General features: G+C 28.2%; 3 protein-coding genes across 3 annotated transcripts in view; all 3 read left to right on the forward strand.

The window, feature by feature from the left end:
• Window positions 1-759: 759 nt before the first annotated feature.
• Window positions 760-13,733, forward strand: LOC113389224 (translation initiation factor IF-2, mitochondrial-like). The gene is given in 14 exon segments (XM_026626285.1): window positions 760-874; window positions 1,203-1,293; window positions 1,805-1,936; window positions 6,831-6,980; window positions 7,143-7,329; window positions 7,395-7,592; window positions 7,679-7,728; window positions 9,541-9,755; window positions 9,819-10,029; window positions 12,212-12,316; window positions 12,380-12,735; window positions 12,950-13,098; window positions 13,480-13,533; window positions 13,536-13,733. Coding segments are annotated over 14 exon segments (2,106 nt in total). The 5' UTR covers window positions 760-842; the 3' UTR covers window positions 13,712-13,733.
• A 738-nt stretch (window positions 13,734-14,471) lies between these two features.
• Window positions 14,472-15,331, forward strand: LOC113389225 (UPF0454 protein C12orf49 homolog). The gene is made up of 3 exons (XM_026626286.1): window positions 14,472-14,651; window positions 14,723-14,873; window positions 14,943-15,331. Exons 1-3 carry the CDS (start codon window positions 14,550-14,552, stop codon window positions 15,266-15,268), a joined length of 579 nt encoding a protein of 192 aa, XP_026482071.1. The 5' UTR covers window positions 14,472-14,549; the 3' UTR covers window positions 15,269-15,331.
• Window positions 15,332-22,304: 6,973 nt separating this feature from the next.
• LOC113389728 (probable G-protein coupled receptor Mth-like 1) overlaps window positions 22,305-22,416 on the forward strand; it is a 21,187-nt gene continuing 21,075 nt past the window's right edge. The window contains exon 1 of the mRNA XM_026626742.1: window positions 22,305-22,352. Within this exon, the coding sequence (XP_026482527.1) occupies window positions 22,305-22,352 (48 nt within the window). The remainder of the gene's footprint in view (window positions 22,353-22,416) is intronic.

A 22,416-nucleotide genomic window follows, 5' to 3' on the forward strand; every position in this document is an offset into this window, starting at 1 on the left:
TTATATATAAATGCATATATGGATTTATACACGATTATAAATTTGTATATGCACTTGTGTTATGAAAAATGAGTATATATACATGTATATATTGATTTATGTACGTTTATAAATTTATATATAAACTCGGTATAAGAAAAATTAGTATATATAAATGTATATATTGATTTATACACGATTATAAATTTATATATGAACTTGGTATAAGAGAAATTAGTATATATGAATGTATATATTGATTTATACACATTTTTACATAAACTCTTTATATGAGAAATCATTAAATATAAATGCATATATTAATTTATACACGTTTATAAATTTATATATATAAACTTGGTATAGGAGAAATTGGTATATACATATATATATATATATATATATATATATTTATATATATATATATATATATATATATTGATTTCTACACTTTTATAAACTTATATATGAACTCTTTATATGAAAAAATTTGTATATATATAAATGTATATATTGATTTATACACATAAATTATTGTTCTAATCTTTCTAAACATTCAAGTAATTCATTATTACTAATATAAGTGATTTATAATTATTAATAAATAATTGTTGTACCTATAGATAATAATAATAATAAAATACATATATAAAATATTTATATATATTTAAATTTCAAACTTCCCGCTCTATTTCAATTACAAAGTTTTACTACTGAGGGCGCGACGATCAAACGTCAAAACTTTAACCTCAAAAAAGCATGTCTTATATTGTGTAATAATGTTAAAGTAATATATAATGATAATAAAATATTAATAATGTATTAATTTAAATTGTTTATATAATAATATAAATGTGAATAAAATGGCTATAGTGTTACGTTTGGGAATGCTGAGGTAATAAAATATTTATATCATATTTAATATATATTAACAGAATCTAAAAGTTGGACATAATATTAATAAAAATCGTGAATTTGTTAAAGAAAATATGATAAAATTCATATTTTTAGGCTCAGAATTATAGCTTTTATTTAGTGGAACTAAATTTAATTTAAAAACTAGTATATGTAACTATAAAGTTTGAACAATTGCAAGTAAAAAGTACTTACATTTTGTATAATATATATATATATATATATACATATATATATATATATATGTGTGTATATATATATCTGTGTGTGTGTATAAATATGGATGTATATATACTTGTTGTTTGCAGGATTGGACAAAGTCCGAGGAAAGTTTGTGCGTTCCAAACGTTTTTCACAGGACCCACTTCGTATAAACGTAGGAAAACATCAGAAGAAAGAGTAAGGATAATTTATAATCTATATCTTGTCTATTGTTATCTTTGTATCGATTAGTAATATATGATCTTAAAACCACCTAACTTCTAAGTATACTTGCTACTATTTAGTGATAAATTTAAGTTTGATGATTTATTTCGTTATTGATCAGTGTGCAGTCTATCATATCTTTGTAGTATGTTTCTAATTGTTGTTTGATGACATAAACTTTGTGTTGTCCTGTTGTTTTTTGATTATTCTGGTTAAAGACAATTTGTCTGCAAATTTTGCTCAAGTCTTTGGTAAATTGCTTAAAGACTTCCTAGCCTAATATAATGCTGCATTCTCTATTCTTTCCTGTAATTAAAATTCAGTTGTATTTGCAGTTTTAAAAATATTTAATATTTATAAATTTATGTATAAAATATTTATGTTTTTAATAATGATAATTTAATTATTATATATATATATATATATATATATATATATATATTAAGTATTATATTATGTATATATATTTATATTTATATTTTAGAAATCTCCAAAATTAATAGAATATTCACCAAAATCTAAATTAAAAAAAGATGGGCCAACAATAGACATATGGAGAAATATGACGATAAATGAATTAGCTAAAAGCATGGGCAAAGACTTAGAACAAGTTCAGGTAAACATCTTTATATATATATATATACATATATAAATATATATATATATATATATATATAAACTGTATAATTTTAAATTAAATCTTAAACACTCTTATCAGTAAAAAAACATGTAATTCTTGAAGAGTTTATACTAAAATCCATATGTTTTGCCTATAATCCTAGTCTTTAAATTTACCAAATCAATTTCTCAGATTGTACTTTAATATATATTGCTGAAACTAGCCAAAATTTAACAAAAACCACTTCAAAAATATTAAACAAGATACAACTATGTTTGCTCTGAAACAATTTAAAACTTTTTTAACCAGACTATTCTTTATTCTGAAGAATAAATTTCTTATTTTGAAGAATGACATTTTGCAGAAGGTTTTTTCATTCAATTACATAAAAATAGACCGGGATTTGCACCTTGTGTCCCGGGTTTTTCTAAAAGCAATATTTGTACCGGATTTAGATCTTTTGTCCCGGATTCTGCATATTTTCAAAATATGCAGAAAACCGCAAAATTCAGAAACGCAAAAATCCAAAAAAATCAAAAAGCTAGAATACCAAAAAATCTAGAAACCCCAAACATCCAAAAAACTCAAAAATCCAGAAAATAACAGAAAAATCTAAAAATTCAAGAAAACGCAAAAATCTGCAAAAACGCAGAAATGTCAACAATCCAGGAAACAAAAAAATCAGAAACTCAAAAAATCCATGAGCCTAAATATCCAAAGACCTAAAAATTCAGAAACTTTAAAATCCAAAAACTAAAAAAGCAAGAAACTCAGAAATCCAGAAACTTAAAAATTCAGAAACTCAAAAATCCAGAAACCTAAATATCCCGGAAATGCAATAACCCAGAAACTCAAAAATCCAGAAACGCAAAAAATTAGAAACCTAAAAATCCAGAAACCTATAAATCCAATAACCTAAAAATTTAGAAACCTAAAAATCCAGTAACCTAATAAGCCAGAAAATCAAAAAATACAGAAACTCAAAAATACAGAAATCCAGAAACTTGAAAATCCAGAAACAGAAAAAATTCAGAAACTCAAGAAATCCAGAAACATAAAAATCAAGAAACTTCAAAAATCCAGGAACAAAACCCAAAATCTCTAGAAATCCAGAAACCTAAAAATCCAAAAACCTAAAAATCCAGAAACTTTAGAAATCTAGAAACTAAAATATCCAGAAACTCAAAAATTCAGAAACTAAAAATTCATAATCTCTAAAAATTCAGAAACCTAAAAATCCAGAAACTCAAAAATCCAGAAACCTAATAATCCAGAAAATCAAAAAATCCAGAAACTCAAAAATTCAGAAATCCAGAAACTTGAAAATCCAGAAACTCGAAACTCCAGAAACTGAAAAATCCAGAAACTTCAAAAATCCAGAAACTTTAAAATCAAGAAACTTTAAAATCAAGAAACTTAAAAATCCAGAAACATAAAAATCAAGAAACTTCAAAAATCCAGAAACAAAACCCAAAATCTCTAAAAATCCAGAAACCTAAAAATCCAGAAACTTTGAAAATCTAGAAACCTAAAAATACAGAAACTCAATAATCCAGAAACCTAAAAATCTAGAAACCTAAAAATCCAGAAACTCAAAAATCCAGAAACCTGAAAATCAAGAAACTTAGAAATCCAAAACTCAAAAATCCAGAAACTTAAAAAATCCAGAAACATCAAAATCAAGGAACTTCAGAAACTCCAGAAACTCAAAATCCAGAAACTCAAAATCAAGAAACTCAAAAATCCAAAAACTCAATAATCCAGAAACTTTAAAATCCAAAAACCAGAAATATATATTTTTTAAAATGCTATAAAGAAACTACTAAATATTTTGTAAATTAAAATAAGAAAAATAATTTAAAAATTAAGCAAAAACCAAAGAACTATATATTTTAAGAACGAAATTAAAAAAAAAAACATCATGTATTATAAATGTATATATGTATATATATATATATATATATATATACCCAGTAAACACTACTTGTTGCCGCAATGTAACTTTTTATGTTACAAAGTTATATAACAAGTGTTAACTAAATGTAATGTACGCGCAATGTATTTTGAAGTTACAAAGTTATATAACAAATGTTAACTAAATGTAATGTACCCGCAATGTATTTTGAAATTACAAAGTTATATAACAAATGTTAACTAAGTGTAATGTAAGGGGGCGTCCATTAATCACGTGAGGTTTTTAGGGGGAGGGGGGGTTTGACAAAAAATCACGAAATATCACGTGGGGCAGGGAGGGTATAGTAAGATATCACGTGTATTTATTTTTTAACTGATTTTTTAAAAAATATTCAAACATTTTCAAAATAAAATTCTAAAAAATTAGTTTTTTCACGTAACTAAAAATACATGTGATGTTTGGTGGGGGAGGGGGGGTAATTTTGAATATCACCATGTATCACCAAGGGGGAGGGGGGGTCCAAAAATCATTAAAAACGAGCTCACGTGATTAATGGACGCCCCCTAAGCGCAATGTATATCGGGAGTTACAAAGTTATATAACAAATGTTACCTAATGTTATAAATGTGCAATGTTTTGTTAGAAAAAATTTTCCACAACTTTATATTTTAATGAAAAATCGATTGATCTAATTTTTAAATTCCGTAGTGTCAGTTATGGAGCACGGATATATATATATTTTATATCAACCGATTAGATTTAACTAGTGGTGTATGGCATCGTGCGTTAAGGCAAATTACTGGAACTTCCCGTACCAAAAAAATTTTTTTTTTAAAAAATATTTTTTTTAACTTTGAAAAAATCAGATTTTTTAAACAATTTTACATTTGAGAAAAAAATTGATTTTTTTGAAAAACTTTTAAAGAAAAATGTTTTTGATGAGATAAAATATCGAAGCGCGTAAGCGCCGCGTCGTTGTTAAACAAACAAACGATGTTACGGAACCCATAGAAACGTAACGTAAACGTAAACAAAATTGACACATATTATTAAAATCTCCATAGCCGATTGGCGTATAATAAATAAATAAATAAATAAAATATCTGATAATAATCATGTACGACCGCCTAATAGCATTTTTTTTTACTTTTTTCACTAGATCTCTGTAATCGCTAGAGCTGCGTCCCCAAAAATTTAATAATGGTTTTTTGAATTATTAAATTCGTACGCTCCGTTCTCTTAAAAATTGGGTTACCGTTTTTGGCACTTTTTGCCCCGTATCTTCGGAACGGCTAGACCTGCCTCGGCCAAACACTAATCAGCACGCCTCCTTATCAATACGAATCGAATGTTGTTCCCGAAATCGTCAACAAAATTTTCATTCTCGATTTTGTTGCGACTACTTATATCTTACTACGGGAAGTTATAGTAAAAATTTTAAAGTTTTTAATAAAAATACATTTCTAAGTTTTCCAAAAATAGAATTTTAACTTCTTCAATTACTTAAAACAAACTATTTTTTTCAAAAAATTTAAAAACTTAGAAGTTTTTACAAAAATTCCTAAAAGTATATTAAAATATTTGAATTTGATTAAACGTTTTAAACGTTTTAAACGTTTAACGGTTGTCTTCCTTTTTCGGCAGAGGGACTCATAATCAGGAGTCAGGTTTCCCAGAGTGCATTGCGCCCTGTAGCCTGTACGCTGTACGCCATTTTGATTTTATACTCTGTCATATGTGGGGATGTTTTGTTGGGTTGTTTTGTCTTGTTTTATTTTAAATATTTTATAATATTGAGTGCTACGTGTATAAATAAAAATGCAAAAATATATAGTATACATATGGCGTAAACTTTACATATTTGCTTATGTGAAATTTGTTCAGCTACATTGAAATCGAAAGAGTATGAGAAATAACCTCAAAATGAATTCTAAGAAGTGCTGTTTGATATATAATATTATGAAGGGTAAGTATAATTTATTTATTGGTTACTGTGCTAAAAGCCTAATTATTTTTATAAGGCCCACGTTTGGGGATGTCTCAAAAAAACTAGAGCTTATTATTTGGACATGAAAATTTAGTTTTCGACAATGCTACAAGATACTAAAGGTAAATAACTGTTTAAATTTCTAATGGTTTTTGAGGTTTATATTTTATTATTGTAATATTTTCTTTTTAGGATTGGATTCTAAGTCTTGGTTTGAATCCTAAATTGCCTCGAATAACATATGTGATTAATATGAAAGAATATCGAGAGGCTTTTAACAGCAAAACAAGAAATAAATGAAAGGTATATGGCATAGTTCTTGTTAACTAATTACTATTATAAATTCTGTTTTAACCTTTCTCATTTGTTTTTAAGGAGGAATAGAACACTGAATGGGCTACAATGGTATTAAGACAAATTGTGAATATTGAGAATGAAGATGTTGGAAGTATCTCGATAAAAAAAAATATCAAAGCTTAATAATGCTCAACTATAATTCTAATAGTTGTATTGTTTGTTTGCAAAAAAATATAATTGTATTTGAAAATTGTCATCCTAATTTGGAATTATGGAATAAAGTTTCTGTATATTTGTGTGTCGAGATAGCTTGGTTAGCTTTAATAGTTGGATCAAAACTAGATATTTTTATTTCCATCTTTTATTATTAATTAATATCATTTAAAAATAGTTTTATATTCAATTTGTGTTTCATTTGAAAATATGAAATTAATAATTGTAATGAATATAAATTTTATATTTTTGTTGATGTTTTCGAAAAAGATTTGTTACTGTTTATTATAACATATTTAATATTGTTATTTTTAACATTTAAAATATTAAAATAAAATTGTTTACAGGGTATATATATATATATATATATATAATATGTGTATATATTATTATCTGATGGCGGATCCAGAATATTTAGAAGATAATTTATTTAACGAATCGAATTTTTAATCATTTTAAATGCCCTTAAAATATTTCAGGAAATAGGTTTATACGTCGAAGGGTTACAAGACATACATAAAAATTTTAGGCTTGACAATCCAAAAATCACGAAGGAAATTGTTTCTAAAGCTGGTTTCAAATCTAGAATTGTGCCGGTGCCTCAGACGAGCACACACACCGAAGAAAAAGTAAGTAGGTCACCAATCATCGTAAACATTAATAATTTATTCTATAAAATTCTATATTGTGATGCTGAATGGGATGTTTCACTCGATGATGCTGAAACGCCTTTTAGTTTCTATTTATACAGTTAGTTTGTTCTAAAAAAATGGTACACTTTTTTTATTCAGGTACGTGATGTCTTCCCAAGGCCTCCTTTAGCACCAGACGATCCTTTGTTAAAACCTCGTCCTCCTGTGGTGACCGTAATGGGGCACGTCGACCATGGTAAAACAAGTCTTCTGGATGCTTTGAGAGGCACCAGTGTTGCTGCAGGTGAAGCTGGAGGGATCACTCAACACATTGGAGCCTTCACAGGTAAAATAATTATATTATCGACCTCCAAGTCAGTATCGATCATTTGTCCTCTGTCCTTTACCCAGTGGCTCTGGACCACAAAGACCCTTCATCGAAGGAACTGGAGTGCGTCACCTTTCTGGACACGCCAGGACATGCGGCTTTCGGGGCCATGCGTGCACGTGGGGCGAACGTGACGGATTTAATCGTCCTGGTGGTCGCAGCCGATGACAGTGTCATGGCACAGACCAAGGAAGTTATTGCTTTAGCTAAAGAAGCTGACGGTATGGTATGGATGGATGGATAAAAAATGGATCTGAGATGATATGAAGTATATTGTGCAGTATGTGATTTTGTATTTATTTTTCAGTTCCTCTGATCGTTGCCATCAATAAGATTGATAAGCCGAATGCTGATGTTGTGAGTAATAAATGAATTTTATTTTTAGTCTAAGCAACCAAGAGGGGCGTCCATTAATCACGTGAGGCTTTTAGGGGCAGGGGGGTCTAGTAATATATCATGTGTATTTATTTTTTACCTGAACTTTTGAAAACAATCCAAACATGTTCAAAACTAGTAATTTCCCGTACCGTAATGAAATATTCAAGTACTTTTTTATTTCTGACACCATATCATATGACTTTTACCGTTCTGATTTCAGGAAATGATTTTGTAATAACCAAAAATTGACCAGAATTATGTATTTTTTAATGTTTCATATGATTCTCATCATCAGAACAATATGACCACATACAAACCTGAAATACATGATATAATAATAAAAATTCTAGTTGGTATAAAATAAAAATAAACTAGTGGTGTATGGCATCATGCCTTAAGGCAAATTGCTGGAACTTCCCGTATCGCAATGAAATATTCGAGAAATTTTAAACGTTTTCAAATACATATATTAGGTTGTCAAATTTCTCCCTTCCGCTTTTATATATATATATATATATATATATATATATATATATATATATAAGCGGAAGGGAGATATTTGACAACCTATTATGTATTATTACAAATACAATAATATATATATTATTACAAATACTGTAACTTTTATTATTTTTGCTATCTTGTTTGTTATATCTGAGCAAATCAAATGTAAATCATAAATCATAAATCAATTTATCTCCAGAACATTAACAATCGTCATTTCATTTCCAATTAAATTTCATAAAAAAATAGTTGCCTAATTTCCACAATATTGAAAAAGTGCTCCCGTATAGTCACAGTCTAAGCGCATTTGCAAATAATTCTGTGCGGCATTTTCACTTATACTGTGCTTAGCTTGGCGGCATTTTCACATTTTTCAATAGTTTTGTTTTCACAAAATTGGAGCTCCAGAACATAAACAGTCTAAACGCACTTGGGTAAACATTTGTACCAGAGTGGCGATTAGTCTGTGCTTAGCCTGGGTAATTTTTTAAATTTTTAATCCAAAATTACAAAGATATTTTTTGAAAAAAAAATTAGAAACAAAAAATTTTTTTCCAAAAGCAATTATTTTGTTGAAACAAGCAGAAAGTTTTTTAGATCATTCAAATCGGACGCTTGATTCACTGACATTTTTCGCTCATTTAGTTCTGTATCTCCGAAACCGCTGGACCTACCTTTGCCAAAAACTAATAACCACTTTTCCCCGGCATTACGAACTGAATGTTTTTTGGATCTTACAAATCGGATGATCCGTTCTCTCAAAAACTCGATTTCTATTTTCTGCACTTTTTGCTCCATATCTCCGTAACGGCTCGACCTGCCTTTGCCAAAAACTAATCAGCACATCTCCCTATTAATAGGAATCGAATATTTTTTAAACCATTCAAATCGGTTGATCCGTGCGCCCGAAAACGTGGACAGAATTTTTTTTATCCGCACACATCTATTTAGTTTCTGAGGTATGACAGTAAAATGTTCAGAAACCTTCAAAACGTCGAGAAATGCAAAAATTTTCATTTTCGATTTTCGGTCCATTACTTTAATTACCCTACGGGAAGTTAAAAATACAATTTTTTTGGTGGAGGAGCTGAGGTAAATTTAAATATCACCAAGAGGTAGGGGAAGTCCGAAAATCCTTTAAAAACTCGATCACGTGACTAATTGACGCCCCCTAAAAGGATCTTTGCGGTGGCTTTAACCTTTAAATTTCTTGCAAATTGGAGCACAGTAAAAAAAATTCAGAGGTTACACTCTTTTATCCTCTCCATTTATATTGTTTTGTTTTAGGAGCGTGTCAAGAGAGACCTGCTAGCCCACGGTGTAAATTTAGAAGGCATGGGCGGCGAAGTACAATGGGTTCCAATTTCCGCAACCAAGGGAACCGGTCTTGACGAACTTGTCGAAGCCCTCAGTGTCCAGGCCCAAATCATGGGCCTGAAATCCGATTACACAGGACCTGTCGAAGGATGGGTGATCGAAACTCGAACTGACGAACATAAAGGGTAAGGGTAACTTAATAATTAAATCAAAATTTAATTTTGTACCAATGTGTCCTTTTTCCTTAGGAAATTGGCGACAGCCTTAGTGACCAGAGGAACTCTTAGGCGTGGTAATATATTAGTTTCCGGGTTGACAAGTTGTCGTGTCCGGGCTTTGTATGATCACCATGGTGATCAGGTGACGCACATTCCGGCAGGCCCCGGAATTCCGGTAGAAGTCGCCGGTTGGAGGGATTTGCCTAAGGCTGGTGATCAGATGATCGAAGTCGAATCGGAGGTAAGAAGGAACTAGTGGTGTATGGCATCGTGCCTTAAGGCAAATTGCTGGAACTTCCCCTACCGTAACGAAATATTCGAGAAACTTTAAACGTGGTATTGCAAATACTGTAAATTTCATTATTTTTGCTATCTTTTGTTATATCTGAGCAAATCAAATGTAAATCATAAATCATAAATCAATTTATCTCCAGAACATTAACAATCGTCATTTCATTTCGAATTCAATTTAAAAAAAAAATAGTTGCCTAATTTACACAAAATTGAAAAAGTGCTCTCGTATAGTCACAGTCTAAACGCATTTGCAAATAATTCTGTGCGACATTTTCACTTATACTATGCTTAACTTGGCGGCATTTTAACATTTTTCAATAGTTTTCACAAAATTGGAAAAGTGCTCCGTTTGCGACATAAACAGTCTAAACGCACTTGGGTAAACATTTGTACCAGAGTGGCGCTTAGACTGTGCTTAGCCTGGATCATTTTTTGAATTTTTAATCCAAAATTACTAATTAAAAATATTTTATGGAAAATGAAAAAAATGTAATAATTTTTTATCATCAAAAGCAATTGTTTTGTCAATACAAGCAGAAAGTTTTTTAGATCATTCAAATCGGACGCTTAGTTCTTTCAAAAACTGCTATTTTTTGCATATTTAGCTCTGTATCTTCGAAATGACGGGACCTGCCTTTGCCAAAAACTAATCACCTCTTCTCCCAATCATTACAAATTGAATGTTTTTTAGATCATTCAAATTCGATACACCGTTCTTTCACAAACTCGATTTCTATTTTCTGCACTCTTTGCTCCATATCTCCGTAACGGCTGAACCTGCCTTTGCCAAAAACTAATCAGCACATCTCCCTATCAATAAGAATCGAATGTTTTTTAAACCATTCAAATCGGTTGATCCGTGCGCCCGAAAACGTGGACGAAAAAAAACACACACACATCCATTTTTTCTAATGTATGCCAAAATGTTCAGAAACCTTCAAAACGTCGAGAAATGCAAAAAATTTCATTTTCGATTTTTGGCCTATTACTATAACTACCCTACGGGAAGTTAAAAAAGTCAATAGTAAAAAGTTTGATGGGATTTTTATATTTCTTTATTTCTAAAAACTTTATATTTACTTCACTAGAATCTTATTCTATCTTCATTTGAAATATATTCTTGAATTGGCATTTTATCAATACATCAATTCATGTAATGCAAATAATTTAAATGAATTTCAAATGAATTAACTTACATTGACACACACAGTGATTCAAATAAGATTTATTATAGGAAAATAAGATAAAGTGATAGTACTGCATTTTTCTGATAACACATACACACAAATTTCATTCGTAAAAAAATCAACTTTCAGAAAACAATTTTTATTTCTATCTGTGTAATAAATATTTTTAAATTAATCACAAATCAAATTCATTAAACAAATTATAAAATAAATCTGTATTTAATCAAGTTAGGTAATTTACCACTGTTTATATCCATATAAACTGATTCTAAAATTCATCACATTTTCGATGATAAATGTATTTATGATTTATAATTTGACCAATTAAATGTGATTGACGATAATACTCGTGTAAAACCCTGACAATTTGCAATTTAAAAAAATAATTTGCAATTTTTACTCAATATCATATTTGAAAGCAAAAATCTGATATCATTACATCGCAATATCACAGTATCCCTATGGTAGCGAGACCAAAGCTCGTACCCTAGCGCCACGGATCCAACTTTGCCAAATCTTAACATAAATAAACCGGTTTTTTTTTGTACAAAAACTCTTGAAGAAACTAAACATATAAAAAACCAACTAAAGTAATTTTTTGTTAATAGTTGGATATTAGAAAACAAAACCAGTAGAAGTCATTTCTAATCGTGAAATTTTTCAACATTCTTTTGATTTTTGATGTTATTGCAGCAATCTAAAGGTTCTTTTTTAACTCGACATCATATTTAAAAGTAAAAATCAGACACACACTCATCAATTTTTTCTGAGGTATGTCCCTTAAAATGTTCAGAAACCTTCAAAACGTCGAGAAAAATTTTTTATTTTTGATTTTCGGCCCATTACTATAACAACCCTACGGGAAGTTAATAACGAAATTGGACCAGCTTTTTTTTACCAAGGACTATTATAAATTACCTAAACTATTTTTGGTGTTTTCAGAAAATGGCTTCGTCTGTGCTTCATTATAGAGAGAATATTGTGCAGCAAACTGTGATACAACAAAGTCAAAGTATTATTGAGGCGAAGGCCAAGGCTCACGAAGAGGTACCACAATTTACCAACCATACTACCTGTACTTTTATTTGTTACTAATTTTTTCTTTCCCAGGTTTACAAAGCAGAAAGAGAAGCCAGGCGCAAAAAAGGGCTCTTCAAAAGTCGCCGAACCGGCCCTAGGCCCAAAGAGTACGTCGATGACAAAAGTGGCCCCCCAAGTGTCTCTATTATCATCAAAGGGGACGTCCATGGATCAGTAGAGGCTATTTTAGATGTCCTGGACACTTATCACCATGAAGACGACTGTATTTTGGATTTGGTTCATTATGGAGTCGGAGATGTTACTGAGAATGATGTCGTTGCTGCCAAGACTTTAAATTCTGTTATTTATGCTTTTAATGTTAAAGTAAAGGAGCAACTTAACATACCGGGGAATGTTAAAGTGAAGCATTTCGATATCATTTATAGGTAAATAGAAAATGTATTAGAGTTCATCGTAATTTTGGTTTTATAGATCTCATGTGTTCTCGCGAATTTAAAGAAACTTTGCTTTTTATTATTTTATTCCAAGCTTTTCCCATAGGCTTTGTTTTGATTATAAACTCTAAAACCTTGCAAAATTTTATCAGAATCTTTGTTGAAGCCAGTAGCAGCTTGTAATTTTGTTTTTTTCAATTTCCAGGTTAGTCGATGATCTCAAAGAAGAAATATCTAACAAACTGCCATTAAAACCTGTCGAAGAGATTATTGGAGAGGCAACAGTTCTGCAGACATTTGCAATAAACGAAGGCAAGCACAAAGTTACAGTAATGGGTTGCAGATGCACGCAAGGTAAAGATAATAATAAATAATTCGTCAAAACTAATTGCCATCGAATGTAAAGTTTCTACGCGGTTTTGAAATAATTTCTCACCTTTTGCACAACCTCTGGATTAGATTAAATATTTTAAGACTAAAAGTGGCCGAATCGGTGCAGCCGTTTTCGAGATTCAGCTAATCTTACATAATTTTGAGCTCCATATATATATATATATATATATATATATATATATATATATATATATATATATATATATATATATATATACATATATATATATATATACATATATATTATATATATAATATATATCTATATTATATGTATATTCTTCTCCATCTATCTATATCTATCTCTATATATATTTTTAATTACAATTATCTATTTCCCAGGTTTATTAAAGAAAAGTTCACTGTATCGTCTGGACCGAGACGGTGAAGTAATCCATCGGGTAAATTAGTGTCCATGAGACACGTCAAGACAGAGGTGGACACCATAAAAAAGGACATTGAGTGCGGTTTAAGGTTCGAAGACCAGAGTATTGAAATTAAGCAAGGTGATCGTGTAGTATGCTATAAGGTTAATCATGTACCACAATTCACTGAATGGAATCCAGGGTTTTAGTAGAATAACTATTAGTATTATAATTAGGAGATAAATTTGTAAATTAATAAAATGATTTTTATTAACAAACGGAAATGATTTCAATGAAAATTCGCCTAGATATACCTAAAATATTATAGGCTTATGGGTAGTGGTTTAATTATATAAATTTATTGAAGTTTGCAAGGTGCTTTTAAGGCATACACAGTATTAGTTTGTTTAGCAAATAAATACTTTGCATTATTTTATATCATTATAACACCCTACACGCCCTACAGCAACTCTACATATTTATAAATTAATTATTGATTTCTACGTCTATTATTTAGGCATATCGAAAGTTATGCATTTTGCCTTAAGGCAAAAGCCTAAGAATCTAATAAACCAAGAATTTTAAAAGTTACATTTCAAATTTAAAAATGCCGCCAACTATTTATCAACTGTCACCTATCTTTTTGCCAACTTCACACCAGTTCTGCGTCCATTGGCTGTCAAGTTGACAGTTGACCACAAGAAGCTGCGCTTTGCATTTTTAATAATGATTAACCAAACAAAATAATTATGCATTAAATTTATAAAACATTTGTCAAAAATGTAATGAATATGTTACTTGTAAACGCTTATTTAAACCAAGTAAATCTGAAAATGTATAATTACTTTCAAATTTAAAAATGCCGCCAACTATTCATCAACTTTCACCTATCTTTTTGCCAACTTCACACTACTCGTGTGTCCATTCCTCCTGTCAAGTTGACAGTTGATCACAAGAAGCTGCGTCGTTGCATTTTTAATAATGATTAACCAAACAAAATTAATTGTGTATTAAATTTTTAAAACATTTGTCAAAAATGTAATAAATATGTTTCTTGTAAACCTCTTAAGGTTTCTGCGTCGACGACTAGTTTTAGGAATCATATTCGCATTTTCTTTGATCTACTGTGTTGTCAATTTAATACAAGAGGTTAGGAGAATAAAATTGTAAAATTTACCTTGGTTTGTGGTTCTTGTTTATGTGGTTGTTTTTGCTTTTAGCCAGGAGCTACCAGTAATGTCGATGTTGAAATTAAAAGACAGTATCCGTTTGTTTGGAGAGTTGACGAGGTGATCAATTCCAATTCTTCTGACCTGTCGTTGGTTTGTAGAAATTCTGTACAAGGGAGGTATCTTATAGTGGATGATAGAGGTAAGATAATAGACACATATATATATATATATATATATATGTATATATACCCATGTATCTTTTATCTAGGTGTGGTTTGCCAGCGTTCAGATTTACTCCCAAACAACTGCTGCGCCTCAGGGCTCCAATACAACTGTGAATCCTGCAACAAGAACCACTGCTGTGCAATATACGAGTTCTGTGTATCCTGCTGCCTTCGTCCCGAAAAGAAACAAATCCTGGAAAAGATCTTCCAGAAGGCTTCAGACCGTCACAGCGCAGTATTAGCTTCGGTTAGAGACCAGTATGAATTGTGTCTCACCAAATGCAGGACCAGTTCATCGAGTGTGAAATTTGAGAATACTTATCGTAATCCAAGGTTGAAACATTGTTATGCTGATGAGGAATTGAGTTAGGAGGATAATAGAGGTTTTAGATAACATGCTATGTACCAAATTTATATTTTATCTAGTTTTAAGGACAGATTATGACAGTTTTTTATACTCAGAGTAATAAATATATATTGCATCTATATATATTTTATGATTTACATAAATATATATAATATTATATATATATATATATTATATTATATATATATATTATATATATATATATATTATATATATATATATATAATATATATATATATTATTATATATATATATATATATATATATATATAGTAAGGTTTTTTTCAGTGATGAAATGTTCTTGGGCATCCATCCAATAATTAAACAAATTTATTAAAGGAAAATGTGAATGCTAATTAATATAACACTTAGTTATATAACAAGAATTTTTTTAATAATCAAATATTAAATTAAAATAAATGAAAAGATTTATAAAAGATCTTTTCACTCAAGCATGTTAATTGTTTTTAATTTTTAGAATGCACAGATGAATCAAAACAAGACTCAAAACGTTTGCTACTATAAAAAAGACATTTCTTTTTATTATATTGTTTAATTATTGGATGATACCCAAGAATACTTATATATATATATATATATATATATAATATAAATGTTAAATATGAACAATACAACACTCAGATTTTTAACACACGCTTTATTTGGTAATTACAGACGTTTCGAGACCATGGTATACCTCATCTTCAGTATAATTTCAAAAACAGTTACTTATATGCTACACATGCTTTAATATTTTATTTAAATCACATTTAATTTTTGAAAATACAAAAAACACCAACTATCACTTACAGAGCTTGACATAGCACTAAAACATGTGAAATATTTTAAACAAATGTGGCGATATCAAGCAGGCTGGTTTTGATTTGTAAAAAACAATGGAACATGTCATGTATATTTTAGGATATCGAAATATTTTCATAGTTAATAAATTTATATTTTTTTTATTATGTTGGGAGTTTCTAATTTTATTTATTATCATAACATCACTACTCCCACACAAATCTTAAGTATCGAGATGAAGAGACAGGATGGGTATTATTATAATGTAAATAAATGGATTTTCAAAAATTAAATATAATTTAAATAAAATATTAAAGAATGTGTAGTTATAAGTAACTGTTTTGAAATTACACTGAAGATGAGGCATACCATGGTCTCGAAACGTCTGTAATTACCAAATAAAGTGCGTGTTAAAAATCTGAGTGTTGTGTTGTTCATATTTACATTTAATATATATATATATATATATATGTTTTTTTTTTATTATTATTAATCCAATAAATTAAAAAACAATTCGTTTCTATTACGACGTTTCGGAACTAGATACTTTCCTTCACGTTTTTCTCTCAAAATCATTTTTTTATATAGACTAACAACTTTGATCATTACAGAGAGTGTTAGAAAACTTATAAAAATAGGATTTTTGTACATTTTAATAAAATAAAAGAATAATAATATTAGAAATTGAGAAGCAAAAATTATTTGCCTGTAATTTTTATCTATAAATTTATATAATTAATTATCTTATGTTAATTAATTATAGCAGGTAAATAATGTTTGCTTTTGAATTTGTAATATTTTTTAATACAAATTTTCTTTAAGGCAAAATGTACATAATTTATAATTTGTTTTGGCATTCTATTATCATAAATATATATATTCATCAATATTGTTTCACATTTATAAAAAATCGGTTTTGACTGAAAAACCTGATGATGAAACTTATCGAGTTTCGAAACGTCGCAATTAAACATCCACAAAACAACTTATTGTTTTTTTAACTTCCCGTGGTGTAGTTATAGTAATAGGCCGAAAATCGAAAATGAAATTTTTTGCGTTTCTCGACGTTTTGAAGGTTTCTGAACATTTTGGCATACCTTAGAAAAAATGAATGTATGTGTGTGTGTGTGTGTGCGGATACAAATTTTCGTCAACGATTTCGGGAACACGGATGAAGCGATTTGAATAATTCAAAAAACATTCGATTCGTATTGATAAGGAGACGTGCTGATTAGTTTTTGGCGGAGGCAGGTCTGGCCGTTCCGAAGATACGGGGCAAAAAGTGCCGAAAACGGTAACTCAGTTTTTAAGAGAACAGAGCGTCCGATTTGATTAATTCAAAAAACCTTTTATCTGTATTGACTAAATGAAAAACTGTTTAAATTTTTGGAAAGTCAAGTGCAACGACTTTGGAGATATGGAGAAAAAAGTAAAAAAATGAGCCATTTGGCGGTCAAAAATAAACATTAGACATATGCACATCAAATTATCAGATATTTTATAGAGATTTTAACAATAAGTATATATTTTGTTTACTTTCCTATGGGATCCGTACCAATGTTTACACGTTAGACGGCGACGCGGCGCTTACGCGCTTCGATATTTCGTCTTTATGCAGTTAAAGCAGTATGATTGCTTTGAAAAAAAGTTCAGAATTTCAAAAATATTTCAAAATAAATGATTTAATATGGTTCGAAATTCTATTAAAAGTTTCAAATCATTGATCAACTTTTATTGATTATTATTGATCATTTTTAATTACTCGAATTTTGAATTGCGGTACGGGAAGTTCCAGCAATTTGCCCTAAGGCACGATGCCCTAATTGCCTTAAGACAGAATTCCACTTATAGCTAGTTTACATTTGATTTGCTCAGATATAATAAGATAGCAAAAATAATGAAAGATACAGTATTTGTAATAATATATTTGAAAACATTCAATATTCCTCGAACATTCCGTTACGGTACGGGTAGTTCCAGCAATTTGCCTTAAGGCACGATGCCATACACAACTAGTTTATATTTATCTAATTTAAATTAACTGCTCGTGCCATCTACTCGACAATCACCACACTTTCCTTCAGCAAAGACTCGAACTCTCAGCGTACCTGAACCAACTCATCGACTTCTTTGCAACTTTACCGAACAAAAACGACACCTAAATTTTGCCAATAAAACCTAAATGAATTACAAAAAATATACCAATATATCCATTACCATTTACCATTTTTCTACCTACAAAAATACCGTTAATTCAGTGGTGGGGCTAAAACATCTGCCTTGAAGAAGAGAGGGGCTAACGTTCTTGCTGGCCTCATAGGAACATGAAACCTCTTTTAATGTTAGTTTGAAATAAAATACGGAAACGTGCATATGGTAAAGACGAATTTTGTACGAAATTTTATAAAATGATAAATAAATAGTTTTTTTTTATTATTTTGTTAGTTATATAATAGTGCGGTGAAAGTTTGCAAAAGTAGTGCAGAGTTTGTGTTAAATTTTGAGGTCAAAGTGGATGGTTGATGGAAGTGGATATATAGTTATTTATTTTATATATAAAAGTGGTTTTATTTTATTTTTAAAAGTGTATATGAGTGTTTTTATTTAATTTTGGTAAGCAAAGTGTTTGTGGTATTTAAAATTAATTTATAAATTAATTTGCGGTGTTAAAAGTGCAGAGTTAATTTTTTTTTTTATTATATAGTCTCTCAGACAGAGGTGTCTGGTATGAGACATTATGAAAAACAGTTTTCATATTTTTATATATACATTTCATTTGACTATTTCATTAATATAATATCTATTATAATTGAAATATCTATATATTTAACTCTCCAGTCTTCCTTGTCTTCAATTTCCTTATAATAATATGAATTTTCATTTGAACTGTTTTTTAAATACTTTCAAATTTTTTAATATTTCAAATTTTTTCAAATTAGATGAATTGATATGAATTTGCATTTGGATTTGATTAAAAGGTCTTGTCCTTTTAATTTTGTATTTAATGAAAATATTTTTATTCTTTTTGGTATTTGTTTCATAAGACCATAAAAATATTTTTAGGCAAAAGTGTTGTGGTATTTAAAAATCAATTTTAAAAATTAATTTGTGGTCTTAAAAGTGCAGAGTTAATTTTTTTTTATTTATATACATTATTTTCATATCTCAGACAGAGGTGTCTGTTATGAGAGATTATGAAAAACAGTTTTCATATTTTATATATTCATCTCATTTTACTATTTCATTAAAATAATATCTATTATAATTAAAATATAATTTTGATATAACTCTTCAGTCTTCTTTGTCTTCAATTTCCTTATAATAATATGAATTTGCATTTGAACTATTTTAATTATTTTTTTTCAAATTTGGATGAATTGATATGAATTTGCATTTGGATTTGATTAAAAGGTCTTGTCCTTTTAATTTTGTACCGAATTTTTAATGAAAATATTTTTATCCTTTTTGGTATTTGTTTCATAAGACCATAAAAATATTTTAGGCATTTAACTTTACTTCAGCATATCAAAAAAATTGCTTATTAATTTTAATTAATTAATTTTAAATTTGGTGCTGTAAATATATTTATCTTGAATATCTTAATTTATTATTATTATTATTACTTTTAGTTTTTTATCTTGAATATTTTAATTCTTCTAATTATTAGTTTTTGTTTGTTCATTCAGCCCAAAATAATATTTTAATCGTTGCAAAAAACGTGCAAAAATTATTTTGCCCTGTAAATATTTTTTACTGATTGTCTTTTAGACTAATTAATTTAATTTGTGGGTTCAAATTATTTTGGTTTGTACATATTTTTTCAATCGTTTGTACTGTAAATATTTTACTGGTTATTTGTCTTTGACTAATTATTTAATCGTATTTCAAATTATTTTGTTTTGTACTTATTTTTTTTAATCGTTACAAAAAACGCGCAAAAATTATTTTGTACTGTAATACTTTTTACTGATCATTTTGTCTTTTAATTTTAAATTTATTAGAATTTAATTGTGGTTAAAATTATTTTTTGTTTTGTACATATTTTTTTTTTAGTTTACAAAAAAACGTGCAAAAATTTTTTTGTTCTGTAAATATTTTGTTAAAGCCTAAATCCTGATCATTTTTTGTCTTTTACAAATTAAAAAAATTAATTAATTTGTTTGTTCATTTTAATTAAAATTAGTTTGTACATATTTTTATTTTTAATATTATCTTGAGATTTAATTATTTCAGTAAACCCAAAATTTTTTTTAAAACTTTTGTGATTTAAAGAAAAAACGTGTAAAGGCTTTTTATTCGTGTTAAATTTTAAATAAAATTATTTTAATGCTACTGTAAAATTTCAAGTTGCAAAAGCTTTATATTTGAGATATTTATTTTATTTATTTATTTATTATTTAATTTTAATTTTGTTAGATTTTTTTGCAAATTTTTTCACATATTTATATATTGATTAAAAATTAATAATTATGAAAGCTATATAATAATTTAGACAGTTTTGATTTAAAAAAAGTTGCAATAATTGATTTCTGGCCCAAAAGTTAAAAAAAATGTAATAATGTAGTTTTTAAATATAGTTGAATGCACGTTTTTTCGTGAATATTTCAGAAATATTTAATAAATTTGAGAAAACATGTTGTTACTTGAAATTTTAATACTTTTATCTTTTACGGAGAATTGAAAAAAGAACAAAAATATATAAAATTGATTTGTGGCTTAAAAAGTCTAAAAAATGTACAATGATGTAGTTTTAAAAATATTGTTGAATGCGTATTTTGTCCATAAGTATTTTATAAATATTTATCAAATTTTAGAACACTTATTACTTAAAATTTTAATATTTTTATCTTTTTATCCGTGCATTATTATATCTCTTGTAACTTTTAAACCGTTTGTCTAATTTACATAATGTATTTGGCAAATGTATACAAAATTAAACTGTTTATAATATTTTCTAACATCATGATGCCCTAAAGCAACTCGGTATACTTTAAAATGCAATTGAACATAAACAACTTATATAACAGTATTCAATCCCGTTTTGTTCCCAAATGCAATTTATCTAAGCATTTATTTACTATAACCCTTGTAACTTTTTAACAGTTCGTTTTTATAAATAAAATATTTGATAATTTTGTACAAAATTAAATAATCTACAATATTTTCTAACATTATAACGCTCTACAGCAACTCGGTATACTTTAAAAATGTAATTGAATATAAACAATATATATGAGTATTCAATCACGTTTTGTTCTCGAATTGGCATGAAATTCATTCATGCATTTGTTTGTTATAACTCTTGTGAACTTTCAAACCGTTTGTCCAATTAATTAAAATATTTGGCAAATTTAATCAAAATTAAATAATCTACAATATTTTCTAACATTATAATGCCCTAAAGCAATTAGATTATTTATTATAGATTAGATAACATATCAATCACGGTTTGTTTCCAAATGCAATTTATCTAAGCATTTATTTACTACTAACCCTTGTAACTTTTTAACGGTTCGTTTTATATAAATAAAATATTTGACAAATTTGTACAAAATTACATAAACTATAATATTTCTAACATTATAATGCCTTATAGCAACTCGGTATATTTAAAAATTGCATTTGAATATAAAAACAATTATCTAGGCTCTTGTAGACGTGTGTATATAATATTTTATCCTCTAAAAAGTCTATTTCTAAATCTAAAAGTCCTTAATAATATAATCTTAGACGAACTTGTAGATTATTAGATAATCTAGTTTTAGATTATTTGTTAATCTGAAATTTTATCTAACATTAAAACTATCTTCAACCACCCTAAATATTTTTTAAAATTTATGCAAACAATCTAAATTTTTTCTCACTTTTTGTATTTAATTATGTAATTTGCCAATTTGAAATTAAATCTTAATACAATCTTAGATAAAATTATAGATTATAGATTATCTAAATTTTATTTAATATTAAGTTTATTCAACTACTGTAATATTTTTTAAATAGTATTCCAAGAAAACGACAATGGTCGTCATATTTTTACTTAATGGTCAACATTTTCCTGAAAAATCATATTTGCTCTTACAATTTTTACTGGTCCTAAATCCTTTGTGAATACTTTCATCAACACCAATTTTCCTTCAGGATTTTCAAGAAAAACCAAACAAACTTTAGTGCTTTGACTTTAGTGATATAAACTACATGTGACTTTTACAGTGCAAACCTTCCCATGTAAAACCCGAAAATGCGTCTTCTTCCAATCCTGGTTTCTAATATTCCTGCACCAATCCTGGTCAAAACGTCTACCAACAGTTTGTAGTGCAAAAATGCTGTCGTCTTGGGGAAATGTTACAACA

Source organism: Ctenocephalides felis, unplaced genomic scaffold (assembly GCF_003426905.1).
Source record: "Ctenocephalides felis isolate EL2017-DRISC unplaced genomic scaffold, ASM342690v1 CF-g0.4_SCAFFOLD_03573, whole genome shotgun sequence".
Classification (NCBI taxonomy): domain Eukaryota; kingdom Metazoa; phylum Arthropoda; class Insecta; order Siphonaptera; family Pulicidae; genus Ctenocephalides; species Ctenocephalides felis.

Excerpts from the sequence above, each read along its gene's own strand:
- LOC113389225 (XM_026626286.1), top strand. The coding sequence starts at position 14,550 with ATGTTTCTTGTAAACCTCTTAAGGTTTCTGCGTCGACGACTAGTTTTA. Across the intron at positions 14,652-14,722 it reads TTGTCAATTTAATACAAGAG|CCAGGAGCTACCAGTAATGT; the intron begins GTTAGGAGAATA and ends TTTTGCTTTTAG. Across the intron at positions 14,874-14,942 it reads TCTTATAGTGGATGATAGAG|GTGTGGTTTGCCAGCGTTCA; the intron begins GTAAGATAATAG and ends TCTTTTATCTAG.